Genomic DNA, 24,441 nt, shown 5'->3' with positions numbered 1-24,441 from the left:
GACAGCCTCACTCACACACACACGGAGAGAGAGGGGCAGTGACTGCACTGGAGCCGGGTGACTGAAACTGAACTGAAACTGACAAGAGGGGGGGTGGTTGGGGGGAGGGGACATAAGGGGGTGGGGGTGGGACTGTACGCATGCGTCCTGCTGCCTGCGGGGGTCCCCACACGCGGCTTCGCCTCTTTACAAGCAGAAAACACACACACTCACTCACACTGTTTGCAGCCTCCTATATATTTATACACAGAGCAAGGCTCCACCTAAGCAGCTAGTTGTGCGGATCCTGGGGCTGGACACCTTTCTTGCATTCTACCCAGAGGTTCCAGAGACTCCAAAAAAAAAGAGGGAGAGAAGAGGAAGAAGAAAAAAATAAAGCGACACAAATAAACAGCCCGAGGATGCCGATCCACTCCGGCGAGGTGACCAGCCCAGCTCTCGCCTTCGTGTAGCAGAGATGATTTGTGAGTGTGTTAGCAGTGCGGTCGCGCTTGTCTTGTATCTGAACACGCTCGGCGCTGACTTCTGCTACGATGACAGGTAGGTATTGTTCTCACTCCCCATACTTCCCTGACTGATCACTCCAAACTGCTGACAGTCTCTCTTTCTGCTGTTGTTTCCATCCTATTCTGACCCGAATCTCCACAAGGCAGAGTGAGGGAGGGAAGGAAATGTACACTGTCCCTCCCCGCCTTTGATTCTGATTTTGATTTGATTTATTATTGTCACATGTATTGGGATACAGTGAGAAGTATTGTTTCTTGACTAGACAGACAAAGCATACCGTTCATAGAGGAGGAAAGGGAAGGGTGCAGAATGTGGTGTTACAGTCACAGCTAGGGTGCAGAGAAAGATCAACTTAGGTCCATTCAAAAGTCTGATGGCAGCAGGGAAGAAGCTGTTCTTGAGTCGGTTGGTGTCCTGGGGAGCGGGGGGGGGGGGGGCGGAATGAATTGTTTGGGGTGCGGGAACTCTGGAGTGTGTCACCACAGCTGGACAGACCCGGAGATCCACTTGAGATTTAGGGGGAAGGAATAAAGATCCCTCCAGCATGTCAGCCTGCTTAGAAATTCACAGGGTCCTGAGCAGAATCATCACACATTTCAACTGCACCGGGTCCTAAGCAGACAGAGCAATCACACATTCAGTCATCTAATTTAACTCAGGGAGTCACAAGAACATCTGTACTCTGGCTGCGACAGCTGAAATCCTCATGCTTGCCTTTTGCACTTGTTTATATATAAAGAAGAAATAATTCCTCCTTTAAATACACTTTTAAAATGCGACTGGGAGGTGAAGAATGTGCTGTTGAAGGAACTCCGGAGCTCCCTGTATCTAACCCCCCCCCCCCCCCCGTCCGTTGTGCGGGTGAAAGCCGCAGTGTTTTGATGCTGCGAATTGTTGCCAGTTGATTAAGAAAAAGACACGTCCCCCCGCTATTGTGGACCTCGAGTTTAATTCAGTTTCCGGCGACTTAATCTGATTACCATTTAGTGGTTGCTTAATTGGGATAGATGAGAATAATCACGCGTGGATAAACTTCAGTGTGTGCGGTTTTTCACGCTCTATTTACATTAAACCGACCAGGAACTGACGGTACATTGACTTGATCATCAGAGGGAGGAGGGAGAGGGCTTGACTGTTGCTTGAAGTTAGTTGGCGCTGCAAGGGTTTGAGATGTTCCAGTGGAAAAAAAACCCCGCTATTTCAATCAATTTGGGGACATTTCATCCCCCGTGGCTTTTTGGAGGGGAGGGAGAAATTGGGACTGACAAAAGCCAAAGCCTTGCCAACAAGCGAGAGGCGCAGACTGCTGGTGACAGGGAGGTGTTTGCGTTGTTCACAGTCAGAGATAGGTTTAATATACGGATCAAATAAAACTGATTATTAGCCAATTTCACAAAGTACGCAAGCTTTGATAGGTTCATGTTGTCACGTTGAACAACGGCGCAAATCAATCAACCGCCCTCCCTGCAAGAGAAAAGACCAGGACCCAACAGTGTGATTATTTTGTCTGGGAGAGGGAGAGTGATTGGAAATATGTTCAAATTAAACATGTATCTACTGTACACCCTTACAAATAAATGTGCGTCTTCTTAAAATTACTAATCAAACCAGCCCTGGAATCAGTCAAAAAGCATATAAGAATAGAAATTTCTGCCCTATGACAAGCACGCGTGCTTTAAGACGGCACTTCTCATGTTGATGGTTTCTCAGTCCTGCAATGTGTCTAGTCAAAATTATACATTGGGCGGGGGGTGAATTGATATACCAGGGGAAGGATTGACTCAAAGCCATTCCTGGAGAGAAGGTGCAGAAATGTGGGTCTCCCAATTGCTGAGTGGGAGACTGATGTATCAGCTTAACGTACACTCAGAATCTCTCCGGCTGTTGTATTTATTAGCGGCGTTAATGCTATTTCGAATGCCCCCATCTCAACCCACTCATTTGAAACCAAATGGGTTCACGGTTCCACTAAAATAACAAGAGGCGAGGATTTCAAAGGAATAGTTTGTGCGCCGGTATCCCATGGAGTTATTTCAGGATCATGATGTGTTGTCACTTAGCCTTTACTGTCACTCCCTCCTGCTGAAGATTAATTTGAATAAACAGCAGGGAGAGTAAGGTAATGGGGGGGTTTTGGAGGAAATGTTGAATGAGTTTTCTGCAACTATCCTCAGAAGTTACATAGATATGACAGCTTGAATCAGATACCGCATGACGAATTCCTCCCCCCTCCCCGCCACCCCCGCCGAAGTTTTAGTTTTCACTTCGGGGGATTCAGCTTTGGGGTTATATCACCAAACAACCAAAGGGAAAATGAAATGTGGAGTTTTTCCCTGAACATCCCTTCAGATTGTGAATCCTATGTAAATAATTTGAGAATAGTATGTTGTCCTCGAACAGACCTCTCTAAACATTAGGGGGGGGGGGGAGTGAATGTGGTATATTGCTTCAGTCTGATCTGCTGACTTGGTTGTGCAACATACCTTTGTAATTGGCATATTGTATGATAGTTATTTGCACAGTCAGTCCACAGACTGGTTTTTCCAGTAAAGACCAATTGTAATATGTGAATTACCTGCATTTTTGTCCTTCATGTTTCATTGACTTTGTGTTGGGTGTTAACAATATTGCTCTAGTATGCAAAAGCGAAGGAGGTAAATATGCTGATATGCAGCATTGTGAGAATTTCATCACAATTCTCTGGTCAAAGAATCAGTTAGCATTCTAAATACTATGAAGTCTCTTACAACGGAGTAACATATTAGGGCCAAACGTTTATTAAGACACTTGGGATGTCAAAGCAATTAAGCATTATCTATATAGCTTCAACTGTATTTAAATATATATATATATATATATATATATATTCAGCAGATGGACGTAAATTACTTGAATTTGTATCATGTCTTTCACAACCTCATCATGAACCTCATAATGTTACCAATGAAGGACTTTTAGATTGTTACTGTTATAACGTAGGAAATATGGCAGCCAATTTGCACAAAACAAGGTCTCACAGATGTTAAATGTCCCATTAGTGTCATCTGTGGCTCAATTAGTAGCACTCTTGCCTCAGTTTGAAGGTCCACTCCAGGACTTGAGCACAAATGAACCAAAGTTGACATTCCAGTGCAGTATTGAGGGAGTGCTGCACAGTTGGGGGTGGGGGCTGGTGCCATCTGTCAGATGAGATGTTTGAGTGTGGAGTTTACACGTTCTCCCTGTGCCTGCGTGGGTTTTCCTCCGAGTGCTCCGGTTTCCTCCCACGTCCAAAGATGTGCAGGTTAGGTGGATTGGCCATTTTAAATTGCCCCTTAGTGTCCAAAGATGTGTAGGGTAGGGGGATTAGCAGGGTAAATATGTGGGGCTTCAGGGATGGGGCCTGGGTAAGATGCTCTGCTGGAGTGTCAGAGGTGGAGACTCAGTGGGCCAAATGGCCTCCTTCTGTACTGTAGGGATTCTATGTTAAGCTGAGGCCATGTCTGTCTCCTTTGGTGGATGTAAAGTATCTCCTGTCACTATTGCAAAAGAGAGCAGGGTATTATCCCTGTGTCCTAACTAATATTCATCCCTCAATCGTTTTCACAGAACAGGTCATCTGGTCATCAAAATGTAGCTGAGAGAGTTTGCTATGTGCAAATTGCTTGTTGAATTTCCTACAATACAACAGTGACTGCACTTCTAAAGTAATTAATGGCTGTAAAGTGTTTGATATATCTGTGGTCGTGAAATACACTATATGAATACAAGTCGTATTTTATGTATTTTTACAAATGACAACACATTACATGGCCAGGTCATCTGTTTCAAGTGTTGGTCGAGGGAAGAATATTGTCGAGAATATGAGGGAAACTCCCCTGCCCTCCTTCAAAGGAGGTGGCATTATATTCAAGCTATTATTCTTAAAATGCAATGTGCATCTAGCATATTCAAGTTATGCTGTCACTTGCACCTCATTATGCCCCACATTGAGCTTAGTGACAAAGCAGCTTTGCACTCATTGAATCACAATGCAGTTCTTAGCTGCCACATATTCCATGTTCTTTTGTCTTTAACTTATGCATGCTGTGCATCTTGGAATATAAACACCATGTTGTCCTTTGTGGGTTCTTGGTGACATGCATGAAGAACACCATTGTGCACATGCTCAGAACTATGCTATGTAGGTAACTTTTTTTAATGCCACGACAGAGCAGTGGATAAATTTGAATTATTCCCAGGTGGATTTCGTGGTAAGTGGAGAAGCGATGGCACTTGCTGCTGACCCCAGAAAAGGCTCCCCACAAAGGGCTAGGGAACGCTGTGACATGGGATTTCCCCATTCTCAAATAAAAACAGAAAGTGCTGGAAAATCTCAGCCAGGCTGGCAGCAGCTGTGGCGAGAGTGAAACAGAATTAACATTTCGAGTCCGATATCACTCTTCTATGGAATTCCCTTTTCATAATGTTAGTTGGGATTCGGTGCAAGGTCAAGGGGATCTCCATGCAATTTAGCAACAGTGATGTCAGCAATGAGGGTAAGCAGCCAATCACATTCAAGTATTCTCATAGACAGCAGACCAGGCAGTATATTTTTTATTTGCTCAGGGGGTGTGGGCATCACTGGCTGGCCCAGCATTGATTGCCCATTCCTAATTACCCTTGGACTGAGTGGTTTGCTAGGCCATTTCAGAGGGCATTTAAGAATCAGGCAACAGAAAAATTGCTGTGGGTCTGGAGTCGCGTGTAGGCCAGACCAGGTAAGGATGGCAGATTTCATAGATTCAGCCCATTGGGTCCGCAGCAACTCTCTGACAGGGTATCTTACCAAGGCCGACCACCCCGCCCCCATCCGTAACCTACACATCTTGAGAAACTAAGACTCAATTTAGCATGGCCAATCCACCTAACCTGCACATCTTTGGACTGTGGGGGGAAATTAAGGCACCCGGAGGAAGCTCGCGCAGACACGGGGAAAATGTGCAAACTCCACACAGATAATCACCTTCCTTAAATGTCATTAGTGAACTAGGTGGGTTTTTATAAAAATGTTTCATGATTATCATTAGACTTTCAATTCCAGATTTTTATTTGAATTCAAATTTCACCATCTGTCACGGTGGGATTGGAACCTGGGTCCCCAGAGCATTAATTACCCTGGTCTCTGGCTTACTAGTTCAGTGACAATACCACTACACCATTACCTCCCCTGAGTTTTTCATTTTTACTTAAAATATTATTGTCTTTGGAATTATCTTTCAAAGAGCATTGGCAGCTGAGTGATTGAATGTATTCAAGGCTGAGTTACATAGATTTTTGACCGATAAAGGAGTTAGGTATTGATAAGGGAGGGGGAGGGGGGGGGTGCACGGTGGTGGTGTAGCCAAGCAAGTGGAGGTAAGGCCACAGGTCTATTGGAATCATCGCTGAACTATTAATCCAGAAACTCAGCTAATGTTCTGGGGACCCAGGTTCAAATCCCGCCACGGCAAATAGTGGCATTTGAATTCAATAAAAATAATCTGGAATTAAGAATCTACTGGTGACCATGAAGCCATTGTCAATTGTCGGAAAAACCCATCTGATTCAGTAATGTCCTTTAGGGAAGGCAATCTACCGTCCTTATCTGGATTGGCCTACATGTGACAATAATGTGGTTGACTCTCAATTCCTTCCCCCCCCCCTCCACCAAGGGCAACGAGGGATGGGCAATAAATGTTGGCCAGCCAGTGTTGCCCATGTCCCATAAATGATTAAAAATACACTGGATAAAAGCAAATTACTGCGGATGCTGGAATCTGAAATCAAAAGAGAAAATGCTGGAAAATCTCAGAAGCTCTGGTAGCATCTGTAAGAAGAGAAAAGAGCTGATGTTTTGAGTCCAGATGGCCCCTTGTCAAAGCTTTGGCAAAGGGTCATCCGGACTCGAAATGTCAGCTGTTTTCTTTCCTTACAGATGCTGCCAAACCTGCTGAGAATTTCCAGCATTTTCTCTTTTGGGATTAAAAAACCAATCAGGTCAACCTTAAAGTTAATTTATTAGTGTCACAAGTAGGCTTACATTAACACTGTAATGAAGTTACTGTGAAAATCCCCTAGTTGCCACACTCCCAGCACCTGTTCGGGTACACTGAGGGAGAATTTAGCATGGCCAATGAACCTAACCTGCACATCTTGCCAACTGTGGGAGGAAACCGGAGCACCCGGAGGAAACCCACGCAGACACAGGGAGAACGCGCAAACTCCACACAGACAGTGACCCAAACCGGGAATCGAACGCGGGTCCCTGCCACTGTGAGGCAGCAGTGTTAACCACTGTGCCACCATGCCGCCCAAACATGATCTTTTTGAATGGCGGAGCAGGGTCACTGGGCTGAATGGCGGAGCAGGCTCGCTGGGCTGGATGGCGGAGCAGGCTCGCTGGGCTGGATGGCGGAGCAGGGTCACTGGGCTGGATGGCGGAGCAGGCTCACTGGGCTGGATGGTGGAGCAGGGTCACTGGGCTGGATGGCGGAGCAGGGTCACTGGGCTGGATGGCGGAGCAGGGTCACTGGGCTGGATGGCGGAGCAGGGTCACTGGGCTGGATGGCGGAGCAGGGTCACTGGGCTGGATGGCGGAGCAGGGTCACTGGGCTGGATGGCGGAGCAGGGTCACTGGGCTGGATGGCGGAGCAGGGTCACTGGGCTGAATGGCTTACTCGTGCTCCTATTTCTTATGATCTTATTATTTAATTACTATCTTTACAAAGAGCAAAATAAATGACTGGAGCAGAAATATGGGATTATGTAGAAACTGAAATATCATTAGCAAGCTTTTTTAAAAAAAGTGAATATTTTAGTGCCGTAATGGAGAAATTTGACATTCCACAAATATTTGAACAGTTTTTCAGGATCAGTGAGGCTATTAAGCAATAATTATGTATTTAATATGCAGCTAAAACCAGCTTTACGTCATTCAACAGGTGTACCTTTTTCAGGGCTATAACAGTGAGACTTCCAGTTTTATAAGTTCAGTAATTTCTACTTGATTTCAGTCTGGGAGAATCTCCACTAGTGTTCCTATGGGGAAGTGTTGAATCACTTCTGGATTTCTACATTTAACTACACACATCCGGCCTCTAGAATTTGTTGTCAATTTTGCAGGAGTAATTAGTGCCAGTTTTGGATGACTGACAGTTTTAAACATAGAAACTAGAAGCAGGAGTAGGCCATTTGTCCCCTCGAGCCTGCTCTGCCATTTATTTTAATCAGGGCTGATCATCAAATTCAAGATCCTAATTCCACCTTCCCCCCGCCATATCCCTTGATCCCTTTAGCCCCAAGAGCTATATCTAATTTCTTCTTGAAATCAGACAATGCTGTAATTTTGTCATCATTGCTACTACAAAATCTGAGCCTTAGAGAGGATTTTCACAGCATTGAAGTTATGTTACATTTGATCAGTAGCCCAACCAATGTGAAGTGCCCTTAACCTTTACCTTGGATTTTCAGTGTTCTCAAGAGTCAGACTGGAACCTAACTGTTGAGAGGTAAACTGCTGCTTTCACATTGATATAAAAGTAATGGTATACTGGCGTCGAGAAATGCCTCGGCTTTATTCTCATTGAGGTGTAATCTAAAGTTATGTTTTTCAGATAATCGTCCAATGTGCTTTCCGTTATGGGAAGAATTGGTGTTTCTCAATTTGTGGATTAAGTGTGCAGGTCTGGTGCAACAGTCAACTGTGTGCCCATTTCTAGAGTGGAAAATAGTCTAATTCTTCCCAGAATGTCACTATTTTACAATCTGTGTTCAGTTTTTCAAAGCCTCACCTACGTAGTGCTGTGAACAGTGTACTTGATACATTGCTGCTTGCAAATTCAGTGCTGTTGCCCATAAACTAAAACACCTGTAACCCTGCTTGTGTAAGGCATTAAAATATTGGATCACAGATTTATCTCATTCCAGCGTTCAGAAGGTGTCCTCAAATTCTGAGTCCAAATTCTTCCAAAAAGTTCCAATACACGAACTCTCGGAACTTAATTTAACTCCCATCAAATATATTATGAATTCAATACTTGCAGATAATCAAGATTTGATTTGATTTATTATTGTCACGTGTATTGGAATGCAGTAAAAAGTATTGTTTCTTGCATGCTATGCAGACAAAACATACTGTTCATAGAGTACGTAGGGGAGAAGGAAAGGATAGGGTGCAAAATATAGTGTTGCAGTTACAGATAGGGTGAAGAGAAAGATCAGCTTCATAGAATCATAGAATTCTGCAGTGCAGATGGAGACCATTTGGCCCATCCAGTCTGCACTGACCACAATCCCACCCAGGCCCTATCCCCATAGATTTACCCGAGCTAGCCCCCTGTTACCAAGGGGCAATTTAGCATGGCCAATCAACCTAACCTGCACATCTTTGGACTGTGGGAGGAAACCAGAGCACCCGGAAAAAACCCATGCAGACACAGGGAGAATGTACAAACTGTACACAGACAGTGACCCAAGCTGGGAATCGAACCCAGGTCCCTGGCATTGTGAGGCAGCAGTGCTAACCACTGTGCCACCGTGCTGCCCAGCTTAGACATAATAATGTTGGTGAAGGTGCAATGATTACATGACTTGAACAGTGTTTTATTTGTGAATTTGGTTTTTAAAAAATCTTACATTCCCTTCCCCCAAAGTCAATAAGTTACATTAAAAAGAAAGATTTTTGGGGGACAGTGTAGGAAGACCTTGTAAACAAAAGTGGACCAATTGTCACATCCTCACCTCTTTATTCTTGTCTTCAAGGTATTTTTGCATTGTCAACAGTGGTAGATTGAATGAATTTCAGAGTAGTATTTATGAAATTAATCAGATCATTCAAGCATGTGGGTCAGGGCATACTTTGAGTTGTATCAAGCTGCCAACATGATTGCACATTGCAGTCAAGAATGTGATCAGAATGGAGGAGCAGGTCAGATTTGACAGCACCACAGTCTGATTCATATGAATCTGGAATCAGTGCTAGTTTTAAACTGGAATTGTGCATTCAGATGTCTATCAACAGTCGAACATTGCACCAAATTAATTTCCAGTGTTTAGGGCTCAGCTCAATGTGGAGTAGCAGATTTAAAAATATGCTTCTGAATTCACTAATAAGCAATGACCAGCATTGTGTAGAGCAAGATAATGTAGTTGAAGATATAGTCTAAGCTATATTCCCTGTGATGTTTGCTAATCTGCAATAATTGAAATTGTTAACCAAAGCAGTAAGGGATAATATTCTATTATAAGAACAAAAATTTGTCTGTATGTCATTTAGTTGCTGCAATTTTAGATTTAAAGTTGAAATGTTAACATGTTAAAATATTCAGTAAGTTGGCAGTCTAAACTACCAGTCTGTTCTAGTGACCTATATAGTAATTGGTTGGAGAATTATAGTGTGCGAATGCAATTTTTTGTTATTTTCAAGCAACAGGATTTTGGAAGCCTGATTGTGTGATTTACTGTATTTCTTCTGGATCCGACATCTTGGCAGTAACCTTGATATTTTGAATCAAACATTTCAGCCACCTATCTGAAGCCAGATGGATGCTTTATCCATATTCCTGTCAGCTGTGGTATAACATGCAGTAAATTTACTGACATGATGAGAAAGACTTTTTTATTTTTCTCCGTTGCCCTTCTGTTTGTAACGCTGCTCTCTCCCTGGCTTCCCAGACGCCAGTGAAGCCATGCCAAAACGATTACAATGTATTTTCTCCTATTTAATGCAAATAAATATCGAAGTCAGTACATCATTTCTTTTTAAAATTGCCCAACTTAAACGCAAGATGAGCACATTTTGAGAAGTTAGGGACATTCAATACTTAATCGGCTGCAGTGCATCCAGAGTTGCTGTTTGCAATTGTGCCCAATGAGCAACTTTCATGGTTGAAGAAACCGTTTAGTCTCTTGTAAATGCTTGACAGTAGCTACACTCCACTGCCAAAATATACTCAGAAAAGGTCATGCATCTCACATAAGCCTCTCTTCCCACTAAACTAGAAATTGCTTTTAACATAAAAGCAAAATATTGCGGATGCTGGAATCTGAAACAAAAACAGAAAAGTGACGAAGCGTCATCTAGACTTGAAGCATTGGCTGTATCCCCTCCCCGCAGATGCTGTCGGACATGCTGAGATTTTCCAGCATTTTCTGAATTGCTTTTGACATCTGCTTAAAAATAGATGGTGCGGTGTTTATAACTAAAATCTAAATTCTTAAGGCGGGCAGTGGGCTCTGCGATATTTTTAAAAACCTCAAATTGGAATCCTACAATGCAGAAGGGAGGCCATTCGGCCCATCGAGTCTGCACTGACCACAATCCCACCCAAGCCCTATCCCCATAACCCCATGTTATGTCAAGGAGACCCTAGCGAGTCTCCCTGACACTAAGGGGCAATTTCGCATGGCCAATCCACCTAACCTGCACATCTTTCAGACTTTCAGAATTCTTCTTAAGCAATCATTTTTGAGAGTAATCGAAATTAAAACAGGAAAAATCTACTGAAGAAATTATTAAACAGCCCCAACTAGTCCTTTTTACAGTGTCGTTACTAATCAGGAAAAACACACATATTAAGAACTGGTGTGGCAATATCATTGAACAAGACTGATAAAAGACAGAACACAGCAAGTTAGAGCTCAGTCAGAACCCTTTCTGCTAAGCTGTATGCAGACCTAAAGTTTATTTAAACTAGTCAGAAAGTTATCTACTATTAGGCGTATCTGATGAACAGAAATAAACTATAAATTATTAGAAAGGAACAACTCTGAGTCAAAATGTGTGCAAATCTTTTCTGAACTCTTTGGACATTACTTCTGCATACTTGGGACTTCACACGCTTTGAGTAAAGTTTGTATGGTTTAAATATGTAATTATATTTCAACACAGCTTTACAATGAAGCTTCAGTAAATCTTTTCCTCGAATAATCAAGGTTTCTGCTTAGCAGTGTTCGTGAAAAAATGCATGGAATTGTGGAATGCAATCCCCAAAACACTGGTTAAAAATTTGGAATCCTATATAACAAAAACAGAATTTAATTTATTGAATCACTATAAATCAGAATGCTGCCCCAACACATGACTTAAAAATCTCAGAATCTCAGTAGCAAGAATGAAAACTGTTTTATTTTGTAATTGTATAGGAGTAGCTTATCTTATAATTATTATACTTGAGCTATAGAGGAAGGCAACTGGGAAAAGACCACTTGTTCTCAGCTGTTCTTTACAGACCTAATGATTTTAACTGATGTCCCCATCTGGAATGTCTGGATTTTGGAATAGAATCGACTTGCAATTGCTTTTTAAACAGTGGAACAGAGCGGAGGAGATACAATAGTACGGCAGTGCTCCAAAGAACTCGACAGTTATCAAATCAAGGGTTTCTAGTGTACGACTAGCTACTGTGCCCAATTGTCCTTGCACGGTAATGGATTGTGTGCTCAACCCATCTTGTTGAGAACAGAATGTTTTTCTCATGTTTTTAACTGAACAAGATATGTACCTGCCAAACGTGTAGCCAAGGAAAGCCTCAAGGTTTGCACTGCGGGCATTATTGACAAAAATGGAGCTTGTCATGACAGTAGCCCTTTTGGTCAACTTGCATTCAGGCACCTTCTATTATTCATTGGGCTGCAAGATCTACTTTATTGTTGGCTTATTGAGGGGAAGGATGTCATTTCTGGGTAAGATCAGGATAAGGCAATCTCAACCCAGGTACAGCAAAATATATGCAAAAAATAATTTCTTTCGATGCTGTGCAATGATGTGTCTGAACATAACTTTGAAAGAAGCCCTGCTACACACTGGAAATTTCTCCAATTTCCCCATTCTGTCCATTTTTCAGCCTCTCTTTCTCAGGATACATTAACATCATATTATATATATTTTGAGCAGTTCCCTTTTTTGTCTACTGTGGTCTGGGAAGGCCCCACCTGCCCTGTCTGTGGATGTAAAAATTCCCAAGGCAGTATTGCAAAGTAAATGCTTTTGGGATATCTTGAGATCATGGAAATTGTTATATAAATATAAGTTTTTTCTTTACAGATAACGCTACACAAATGCCAATGTAAACTAATGAAGTAGGTGATATTTGAATGTTAAAGTAACATCAAACAGGATGTTTTCACTGGTCAAAGTTTAGCCATCAACCAAAAACTGTTACATCACTGTTTGTGCGTCTTTGCTGTGCACTCACTGGCTGCTGCTTTTCATACATTGCAACAATTGACACGGTGGCATAGTGGTTAACACTGCTGCCTCACAATGCCCGGGTCCAGTTCCAGCCTTGGCTGACTGTCTGTCTGTGTGGAGTTTGCACATTCTCCCCATGTTTGAATGGGTTTCCTCTGGGCGCTCCAGTTTTCTCCCACACTCCAAAGATGAGCAGGTTGGGGAGATTGGCCATGCTAAATCGTCTCTTAGTGTCCCAAAATGTGTAGGTTAGGGGGATCAGCTATGGTAACTGTGTGGGGTTTCGGGGATAGGGTGGGGGAGAGGGCCTGTGTAAGATACTCTGTCAGAGAGTCGATGCAGACTCGATGGGTCAAATGGCCTCCTTCTACACTGTGGAGGTTCTATGAACTGTTGACAACTTTTCAAAAATACTTAATTGGCTATAAATGCTTTTGGGGTTTCTTGAGATCATGGAAGTTGTTTTATAAATATAAGCCTTTCCTTTACGGATAACACTACATAAATGCCAATGTGAAGTAGGTGGTATATAAATGGTAAGTAACAATGACACTTTGAGCAGCAATCGAGCTGGTAGATGGGGTCCCAGTGGAATAAAAAACTTAACAGCAGATTCATCTACTTCAGTTCTGCAGACAGATTGTTCTGTACCGACTCAAAAAGCAATCATTTGTAAATCAACCTTCAGCATTTAGTGGAAGGAACTTAAACATCAATTTATGTTGATGAAGAAAGATTGAACAGTTTAGACCTATACTCTCTGGAATTTAGAAGAATTTGATTTATTATTGTCACATGTATTAACATACAGTGAAAAGTATTATTTCTTGTGCGTGATACAGACAAAACATACCATTCATAGAGAAGGCAACGAGAGAGTGCAGAGTGTAGTGTTACAGTCATAGCTAGGATGTAGAGAAAGATCAACTTAATGCAAAGTAAGTCCATTCAAAAGTCTGACAGCAGCAGGGAAGAAGCTGTTCTTGAGTCGGTTGGTACGTGACCTCAGACTTTTGTATCTTTTTCCCGACGGAAGAAGGTGGAAGAGAGAGTGTCTGGGGTCCTTAATTATGCTGGCTGCTTTGCCGAGGCAGTGGGAAGTGTAGACAGAGTCAATGGATGGGAGGCTGGTTTGCGTGATGGATTGGGCTACATTCATGACCTTTCGTAGTTCCTTGCAGTCTTGGGCAGAGCAGGAGCCATACCAAGCTGTGATACAACCAGAAAGAATGCTTTCTATGGTGCATCTTTAAAAGTTGGTGAGAGTCATTGCTGACATGCCAAATTTCCTTTGTCTTCTGAGAAAGTAGAGGCATTGGTGGGTTTTCTTAACTATAGTGTCGGCGTGGGGGGACCAGGACAGCTTGTTGGTGATCTGGACACCTAAAAACTTGAAGCTCTTGACCCTTTCTACTTTGTCCCCACTGATGTAGACAGGAACATGTTCTCCTTTACACTTCCTGAAGTTGATGACAATCTCCTTCATTTTGTTGACATTGAGGGAGAGATTATTGTTGCCGCACCAGTCCACCAGATTCTCTATCTCATTCCTGTACTCTGTCTCGTCATTGTTTGAGATCTGACCCACTACAGTGGTGTTGTCAGCAAACTTGAAAATCGAATTGGAGGGGAATTTGGCCACACAGTCATAAGTGTATAAGGAGTATAGTAGGGGGCTGAGAACACAGCCTTGTGGGGCACCGGTGTTGGGGATGATTGTGTAGGAGATGTTGTTGTCTATCCTTACTAATTGTGGTCTGTGAGTGAGGAAGTTCAGGATCCAGTCACAGAGGAAGGTGCCAAGGCCCAGGCCATGGAGTTTGGAGATGAGTTTCGTGGGAATAATTGTGCTGAAGGGTGAGCTGTAGTCAATAAGTAGGAGTCTGACATAGATGTCCTTGTTATCTAGGTGTTCCAGGGTTGAGTGCAGGGCCAGGGAGATGGCATCTGCTGTGGACCTGTTGCAGCGGTAGGCAAACTGTAGTGGATCCAGGTGGCCTGGGAGACTGTAATTGATTCATGCCATGACTCACCTTTCGAAGCACTTCATAATGATGAGACTGAAGGGAGATCAAATTGAGGTATACAAGACGATCAAAGGTATGGATAAAGTAGATATGGAGCAGATGCTTTCGCTGGTGGGGCATTCTAGGACAAGAGATCATAGTCTTAGGATAAGGGGTAGCAAATTTAAAACAGAGTTGAGGAGAAACTAGTTCTCCTAAAGGGTTGTGAATGTATGGAATTCGCGACCCCAAAGTGCGGTGGATGCTGGGACAGTGAGTAAATTTAAGGAGGAGTTAGACAGATTTTTAATTGGTAATGGGTTGAAGGGTTATGGGGAGAAGGCAGGAAAATGGGGCTGAAGAGCATATCAGCCATGATCAAATGGTGGAGCAGACTTGATGGGCCGAATGGCCTAATTCTGCTCCCATATCTTATGCACTTATGAACTTATTTTGTGATGCTGTGCTACATTGAAACATCCAAATGCTGCATGTGGGAAGAAATTAGAGCTGGAAAATCCAGGCTGCTCACAGCCGTGGGTTCATTGAGGGAGGGGGCCATTTGCTTCAGTTGTGAAGCCATCAGAGACTGAGGTGAGGGGCAGGGAGGTGGAGGGTGGGGTGTGATGGGAGAGTGGGGTGCACAGGTCTAATTCCAGCTCTCTGGCATCCTGAGGCATCAGATCCTGACCTGGCCCCGTGTGTTTACATTTCCACTGGAGTATCACAGCAATATTAATATTGGAGTACACCCTCAGAGAAACTCTAAAGACTGGATTGCAGGTAGTGGGCAGGTGAAGATTATGGCTGGTTTTTCAAGCATCAAGTCCTTTTTGAGGGCTGGGCCTTACAAGCAGGTCCCATACCAATGCCACCCCCTCCACCCCTCCTCCTCCTGCAGGTCACTGGCAGGAAGTAGGTCCAAGGGGTGGTGGCAGGAATCATGAACCCTGGGGGGAGTTGTGGGGGAATCTGAGCTATGGCAGTGTCATATTATTCTTGAGATCCCTGGAGGAAACGGCAACATTTCCTAACCCCACAAGAAATCTTTGAACACTTACCTGTTCTCGTCTCTTAGGCTGTACTACCAGGTTTTATTGAGAGAAGGCCACACAATGCTAAATACCACTTGAAATTGCGTTGACTTCATGTAGACATCATGAGATCCTGATTTGCACAGATTCATGAGTCACCTCCTTCAAATGGGAACCTGGGCCACCCAGTATACGAGCCCTCCAGGAAACTGCCATCGGAGCAGGAATAGAGTATCAAGTCTCCCACCTCCATTTTAAATCCCATTTCACGGTTGCTGAGAGTTAAAATCCCTCTTAAAAGTTGATTTGTCTTGTGAAAGTACATTTGCAGTACAGTTTCACATCTCACACGGTCAGTAAAATAAAATCGCATGTTGGAATATGGTAGGCATTCCTTTGCTCCTTCTGAAAGGACGATCCAGACTATGGAATAAATGTAGAAAAATATATAGAGTAAAGAAAGGTATATCACCTATATTGACATTTCTCATCACTCCTGTTAATTGCATAATCACTTGTCTGTTACGTAACCACCCCAGTGGTATTAAGTCACCGTATGGGGATCTATTAGCAGTCTGTATTCCTATCCACAGAGTGGAAATGATGGTTTGCATTTCACGTTGCTGAACCTGTGCTGATTTAAATGTTGTTTAATTGCAGCAACATCAAAAGAGGAAAGCCTCGCCATACTTTGCAATGCAGCAATATTTTTAATATGAATTTTAAAAAATGTTTACTCCATTCTTAAAGTTATAAAGCCATTGCGCAGAAGTTTAAGTTTACTAGCGTCACAAGTAAGGCTTACATTAACACTGCAGTGAGGTTACTGTTTCTCTCTCCATAGATGCGAGCAGACCCGCTGAATGTTTTCAGCACTTTTTGAATTTAGTTCCTATTTCAGTTTTCATTTGAACAAAAATATTCAAAACTTTTTTTTAAAGTTTATTTATTCGTCACAAGTAAGGCTTACATTAACACTGCAATGAGGTTACTGTGAAAATCCCTTGGTCGCTACACTCTGGCGCCTGTTCGGGTACACTGAGGAAGAATTTAGTACGGCCAATGCACCTAACCAGCACATCTTTCGGACTTTGGAAGGAAATCGGAGCATCCGGAGGAAACCCCCGCAGACGCGGGGAGAACGTGCAGACTCCGCACAGTGACCCAAGCCGGGAATCGAACCCAGGACCCTGGCGCTGTGAGGCAGTAGTGCTAACAATGGTGCTCACTGTGCTGCCCCAATGGGCTAGGAAAGAACAAAGAACAAAGAAAAGAACAGCACAGGAACAGGCCCTTCGGCCTTCCAAGCCTGTGCCAATCATGATGTCCTAACTAAGCTAAAAAAAAACCTTCTGCCCTTACTCAGTCCGTATCCCTCTATTCCCTCCCTATTCATGTACCCATTTAGATGCCTCTTAAATGTTGTTAATGTGCTTGCTTCCACCACCTACTCTGGCTGCGCGTTGCAGGCACCCACCACTTTCTGCGTGAAAAACGTCCCTTGCACATCTTCCTTAAACTTTCCCCCCTCACCTTGAACCTGTGCCCCCTTGTAATTGAATCCATCTCTTTACTTTCTCCAAAATCCAAGTTCCAATTGAATCCAATTCATGGTCTGCACAAGAGAGACATACAAGATCCAAGCTAAGAAGAAAAGTCATTGTGCCTGATCTGGGTCTTGATCAGATGCTTGATCTTCGTCAGAAGGGAATATTAATCCTCAGGTAAGCAACTAATAAACAGATAATTTGCGAGAGCCTGAAATAGCAAGGAAGGCTTGTGTTTAGAAAGCACTTTTCACAACCACTGACTTCTCAAAGTGCTTTCCAGCCAGTGAAGTTTTTTTGAAGTGTTGTCACTGTGGCAATGTAAGAAATGTGACTGCCAATTTGCATGCAATGAGTTCCAAAAAAACAGCCACATGATAATGTCCAGATAATCTGCTTTTGGGATGCTGATTGGTGGATAAATATTGGCTAGGAAATTAAAGATAAGCAAAGGGAAAGGCAGTGGCGTAGTGGTAATGTCACTGGGCTGACAATTTAAGGCTAATCCTCTGGGGACAACCAGACCACGGCAGCTGGTGGAATTTGAATTCAATTAATAAATCTGAAATTAAAAGCCAGTCTCAGTAATGGGATGGCAGGATTGTCGGATGATGAAAGATTTGGTTGACTGGGCACATATTCACTGGAGTTTAGAGGGGATCAAATTGAAACGTACAAAATTCTGACAAGTCTGGACAGACTGGATGCAGGGATGTTGTACCCTCCGGTTGGGGGGGGACTAGTACAAAGAGTTACAGGCCAGAATTCTATTGCCTCGCCCATCACAGAATTGGAGCGGGTGAGGGGTGGAAATGTCCGTTGACCTTAGGTGGGAATTTCCGGTCTCGCTTGAGCGAGGCCATTAAAAACTTGCCCACAATCTAAGGATACGGGGTAGGCCACCTAGGACTGAGATGAGGAGAAACATCTTCACTCAGGGAGTGGTGAACTTGTGGAATTCTCTGCCACAAAGGGCTGTGGAGGCTAAGTCACTGAGTATATTTAAGAAGAAAATAAATGGATTTCTAGACTCCAAAGGTGTTAAGGGGTATGGGGAGAGTGCTGGAATTGAGATAGAGGATCAGCCATGATCATATTGAATGGTGGATAAGTCTCGAAGGGCTGAATGACCTACTCCTGCTCCTATTTTCTATGTTTACTTGGTATTGCACATTTGGCCGAAAGGTGGCTTGTCTCTTAATGTCTACCAACACAACTGTAAATTGTATAATAAATTTTGTTGAATAGAATTGACTAATTTTTCAGTCCTTATTCTGTACCTCTGGAGAATCCCATATCCCTGTTTGGTGCTATTGCAGATATACAAAGAACAGTACAGCACAGGAAACAGGCTCTTCGGCCCTCCAAAGCCTCCATAGAAACATAAATAGAAACATACATAGAAAATAGAAGCAGGAGCAGGCTATTCGGCCCTTTGAACCTGCTCTGCCATTTATTATGATCATGGCTGATCATCAAATTTAATACCCTGATCCCACCTTCCCCCCATATCCCTTGATCCCTTTAGCCCCAAGAGCCAGATCTAATTCCTTCTTGAATCAAACAACGTTTTGGCTTCAACTACTTTCTGTGGTAGTGAGATCCACAGATTCATCACTCTCTGGATGAAGAAATTTCCCCTCACCTCTGCCCTAAAAGGCTTACTCCTTGCCCTCAGACTATGACCCCCTAGTTCTGGACTCCCCCACCATCGGGAACATTCTTTCTGACTCTACCCTGTCTAATCGTGCTAGAATTTTGTAAGTTTCTAGGAGATCCCCTCTCACTCTTCTAAACTCCAGTAAATATAATCCTAACGATTTAGTCTTTCCTCGTATGGCAGTCCTGCCATCCCAGGAATCAGCCTGGTAAACCTTTGCTGCACTCCCTCTATGGCAAGAACACCCTTCCTCAGATAAGGACACCAAAACTGCACACAGTACTCCAGGTGTGGCCTCACCAAATCCCTATACAATTGCAGTAAAACATCCCTATTCCTATACTCAAATCCTCTTGCTATGAGGATACCATTTGCCTTCTTTACTTCCTGCTGTACCTGCGTGCTTACTTTCAACGAGTGATGCACGAGGACACCAAGGTCTTGCTGAATATCCACCTCTCTCAATTTACACAGTTCACACTCAATTTACACAGACAGCTTGGCTGGAATTGAAAAATCTTTATATAAACAATCATAAAATAAAAGTCATATGTTTCCATTCTGTGGTGCAACATGTCAGTGTGCTAATGCATTGTGGCACCAGACTGGTTACTTGATTACTTTCTTGATCCAGCCAGTTGAATTGGATTGGTAATTTAATGTGGACCATTGAGCTAACTTCAACCACATACCAAAGATAGTACAAATTACAGCAGAGTCAAAAATATATATGCGGAATCTATAAAGTACCTCTAACTTAGCATATCAGAATGATAGCAAATGCAACACGATGGAGCAAACTAAATATTCAGTAAACTTAATAACAGCAGATGTATTTCTTTAGTTGCAGACTACCTATGTTGCATTTGACTTGAGCATCCTTAACTTCATCACTGATCTTGCCACTCATCCAGCCAATGCAGAACTTCACGTTAGGTATGGAGCATACTTTTGTTCCTGGGTTGTTATATTTAGTAGCTGTCTCATCTGTTAGATTAAGGAACATACTATTGGCAGACTGTACTGTGAGCATATCAATGTCTAGGGGGGTTTTCATCTGCCTGAAATTAAGATTAATTATGGCGAGATTTCTTTTGTTACTGTGGATTGCATCTGTGTGATCTGACTTGCCCCATTCATCAGGGATTTGGCATGCACTATCACCCATCTTCAATATTTCTGCATCTAAACAGTCTTAATCTTGAATTGCTGCAATGTGAATGTGCTTAGAGGGTTGCTTCTACTATCTCCACAGTATTAAGGTAACTGGACCTTACTATACTCTTACTAGTCATATGCAACACTGATAGTTTCTTATTAAAACGGTCACTAGCTAAATTTTGCAATAGTTACATCTTTATGATGACATGAAAATTTGGGTCATGTTACAACTAGCCTTTTTCAATAATTATTGTAGTTAGTGTCTTGTATGTGAAGTGCCATACATGAAGTCTACATTTGTAATTGTTTCCATGGAAAATGCTCATCATAAGATTAAGACTACTATTCCATATGGTGTCTAGACAGTAATTGCTTAAAGTCCTTTGTGATTTTTCCCTCCCAGTTTTAGACACAGCATTTGAGATGTTCTCTATTGGTTTTGGGAGTCCTCTCAAAGAAATGATCGGCTATGTTCTTCCTCCACAGCCCTTGATTAGAGCTTAACGTTGCAAGTACCATAATGGCACTGTTGGTCATTTAAGTTGGGCATGGATATACTATTGGAACTTTATACTCTTATGGTTTTGAAGATTGATTTATTTGTGGATGCATTTTCTGTGCAGGCAGGGCAGTCGCAAATTATAGGTATCATTTTGCATGGAGCATTATGAATATTTTCATTAAATTTAAACCAAGCTGGCAAAAAAAGGACCTGTTTATTCCTTTTGTAGTGTCTTGCTGATATTACAGTCAAAAATCAGGCTTCTTACCAAATGTAATGATCGCATTGATTCTTTAAAAAGCACCATTTCCTCAAACCTGCCATCCGCAGATTGGAGAAGTTGTGCTTTGACAGAACACTAGAATTGGCCTTCATTTAAAGCCCTTCTTTGAAAAGGCTACTGACAGAATAATTGACTATTTTTTGTAGGAAATGCATGCCCTTGAACACTCATTGCAATAGAATGGTATATCTGCCATCAAGTAAATAGAGTATGCGATATCTGCACTCATGTGATGGATCTCTTTGGGAGGTTATTGGCAAAAAATCCTCTTGTTTATTTCCAAGCCTGGTTCAACTCAAATGACCGTTCTTCTCACAAGTCACGTAGCAGAGGCCAATTGCAAGTACAGTATACAATGTAAGACAGCTATATAAATCATCTCTGTCATTTGAGACAGCAACGTAACAACCCTGATGTTCATTATTTATTTATTCTTTGATTTTCAGGTAGGGAGGCTAGAAATGATTGTTTCAGGTATTAACACTTAAAGTTCTTCTCTCGTGTTATTCTGTAAATTATCTTAATCCAGACATTAACCTATTTAGATTAAATAAGTCATTGCCTCCATTGAGATAACAATGATAAAGGGTTTTTAAGCGTGTTAAGTATTCATCTACTATTATTACAAATGGTAATTTCTAATCTATGTCAGACTGTTCAACACATCAGGCTGGTTCCTTACATAGACAATGTAAACCTATTCTAAAATGCAATCTATACAATCCATTAAATCCCCTGAGTGAAACACATTACAGCATCTGTCAAATGGCCATAATGAGATTTGAGATCCTTGTCAGGGTAATTCTAGGGTTTTTGCAAAATACTGCATTTTGGTACCTCAACATGATGCATCATCACCTACCCTTATAATTAACTTCTCAGACCTGAGAATATTGTGATTTTCAAAAGGGATTCATTACTTGTCACCCCATATTATAATTTATAAGCTTGCAGTTTTCTAAAAAAAAACGACTCCATTCACTCCAATTGCTCATGTGGATACTTTAACAAGAGTATTATTCAGTCTATGGGAAGTTTGAGTTCAGTCAGCAGGGTGCCAAGTTCAATTGTCAACACTGCACATGGTGAGCTGCTAACTGTTCACTTGAGAAGGTTTGTTTAATCTCATTTTTCGTAGAACACTAGATCATTGGGGCAAATGACATTGCGATGGAGTCCACTAAACTAAGACAAAGCCCATGAGAGAATTCTTCTAAGGCCCAGAGCTCTTTTGCATTACCACGGTGGAAAGGTGGCATCTATTAACGAGTCTCTTCAACTTGACATAGTGCTCAGTCCAGTGATAAAACTGAATTTATTTTTAAGGAGCAATTGTCCCAGGGCTTGCAGCTCTGTAAAGTAAATAGAGTATGCGATTCTGTGGATAATGTGGTGTGCCAAAGAGTTGTCCCTATCAGATCTTATTGAGGCATTTCCACAAGGTTTGTCAGAGAACCCTAAAACGAACGGATAGCCCAGAAACGGGGGCTATGCCTCATCATTGATTTGTACATCACCTTTGATGTAATGAAATATCTTATACTTTACAAAGAAGCGAATGCACTTAGCAATAGCCACAGAGTTAGGAAAAATGACTGAAAATAAGGTTGAAAAGATAGGTTTTGAAGTGGCTATTAAAGGAATGGCCAAAGATAGCACAGGAACATTGCAACAAGAGTAGCCATTCAGCCATCTGAACATCCCATGCCATTAGGTAAGACAATGTCCGATCTATAACTCAACTTCATGTGTCTGCCATTGTGATATATGCACTCATCCCTTTACTTCAAAGAAATCTATTGAACTCTGTGTTGAAAATTTTGATTAACTCACTGCCAATTGCTTTTTAGGAATAGAGTTCCAGATTTCTATGACCCTTTGTGTGAGAAAGTGTTTTCGCATTTGACTGCTAAATGGCCTCACACTAATGTTAAGATGACGGCCCCTTGCTCTGGACCACCCCATCCACCAGATCAGATAGTTTCTATGGATCATAGAAACATAGACACTAGAAGCAGGAGTAGGCCATTCGGTCCTTTGAGCCTGCTCCGCCATTCATTTTGATCATGGCTGAATTCATTTTGATTATGGCTCATCGAATTCAAAATATCCTGATTCCCCCTTCCCCTCATATCCCTTGATCCCTATAGCCCCAAGAGCTATATCTAATTTCTTCTTGAAATCTGACAATGTTTTGGCCTCAGCTACATTCGATGGTAATGAATTCCACACATTCACCACCCTCTGGGTGAAGAAATTTCTCTTCACCTCCTAAAAGGTTTATCCCTTAACCTCAAACAATGACCCCTAGTCCTGGACTCCCCCACCATTGGGAACATTCTTTCTGAATCTACTCTGTCTAACCCTGTTAGAATTTTATCAAGCATGTTAAATCTGTTTTTCATACAAACATGCATAAAAACAAACGTACAAGTTAGGAGCAGGAGTAGACCATTTGACTCCTCGAGTCGGCACTCCTATTTGATAAGATTGTGGCTGATTTGATTATGGTCTCAATTCTCGACCCACCAGACTCTTTGGCTCCTTTGTCAATCAATCAAAAATCTATCTAACTCAGCCTTAAAAATATTTAATAACCCTGCCTCCGCCGCCCTTTGGGGAAGAGAATTCCACAGACCAATGACTCTTTGAGAGAAAAATTCTTCTTTTCATCTTCATCTTAAATGGGAGACCATTTATTTTTACACTGTGTCCCCTTGATCTAGTCATTTGCACAGGGCAAAACATCCTCTTAGCATTCACCCTGTCAATTCCCCTGAAGATTTCATGGCCAGATTTTTATGTCTAAAACTCGGGTGCGCGCTGACATGGAAGTGCATGAAATCGCATGAGAAGTGGGGTGGCACTGTGGCTAGCACTGCTGCCTCACTGCGCCAGGGACCTGGATTCAATTCTGGCCTTGGGTCACTGTCTGTGCGGAGTCTGCACATTCTCCCTGTGTCTGCGTGGGTTTTCTCCGGGTGCTCCGGTTTCCTTCCACCCTCCAAAGATGTGTGGGTTAGGTTGATTGGTCATGCTAAATTGCCCTTTAGTTTCGGGGGACTAGCAGGGTAAATACGTGGGTTATGGGGCTTGGGTGGGATTTTTGTCAGTGCAGACTTGATGGGCTGAACGGCCTCTTTCTGCATTGTAGGGATTCTATGATTCTAAGTTGTCAGGTGCGTGGCCTGAAGTCGTCACGTACTCACGCAATATTTCGGTTGGTGGGTGCACCTCACGAGAATTGGAAGCACGCCCGCTGACAATTAAGAAGCCAATTTGAATGATTTAAACACCAATTGACTGGAATTTTCCACTGCTCATCTGCCTTTACAGTTTGCAGCGGACTCGCTAGCCAATTGGCAAGGTGGCCTTTACATTTAAACTGCAACCTCGATCCAGGGTGGAACAAAATGTCAGGCCTCAAATAAAATTAGCAAATGTGCCTGGGGTCTGAGGTTTGTGTATGATTGTAGTGCCCGGGGACTGAGGTTTGTGTATGATTGTAGTGCCCGGGGACTGAGGTTTGTGTATGATTGTAGTGCCTGGGG

The 24,441-nt window shown here is 42.5% G+C and overlaps 1 protein-coding gene across 2 annotated transcripts in view; it reads left to right on the top strand.

Annotated features, from left to right (window-relative positions):
• Nucleotides 1-210: 210 nt before the first annotated feature.
• The window catches only part of LOC144499086 (protein O-mannosyl-transferase TMTC2-like), a 189,339-nt gene continuing 165,108 nt past the window's right edge, over nucleotides 211-24,441 (top strand). The window contains exon 1 of one of the 2 annotated variants that reach the window (XM_078221158.1): nucleotides 211-464. Coding sequence is in view for 1 of the 2 variants with exons in the window: in XM_078221157.1 (XP_078077283.1) it covers nucleotides 458-540 (83 nt within the window). In the remaining variant the exon portion in view is untranslated. Of the gene's footprint in view, nucleotides 541-24,441 lie in introns of both variants that reach the window. The other variant, XM_078221157.1, reaches the window with a different exon arrangement.

Source organism: Mustelus asterias, chromosome 9 (assembly GCF_964213995.1).
Source record: "Mustelus asterias chromosome 9, sMusAst1.hap1.1, whole genome shotgun sequence".
In the NCBI taxonomy this organism is placed as follows: Eukaryota; Metazoa; Chordata; class Chondrichthyes; order Carcharhiniformes; family Triakidae; genus Mustelus; species Mustelus asterias.
Note: the sequence above shows the minus strand (reverse complement) of the source record. Positions and strands in the feature narration are given on the sequence as shown.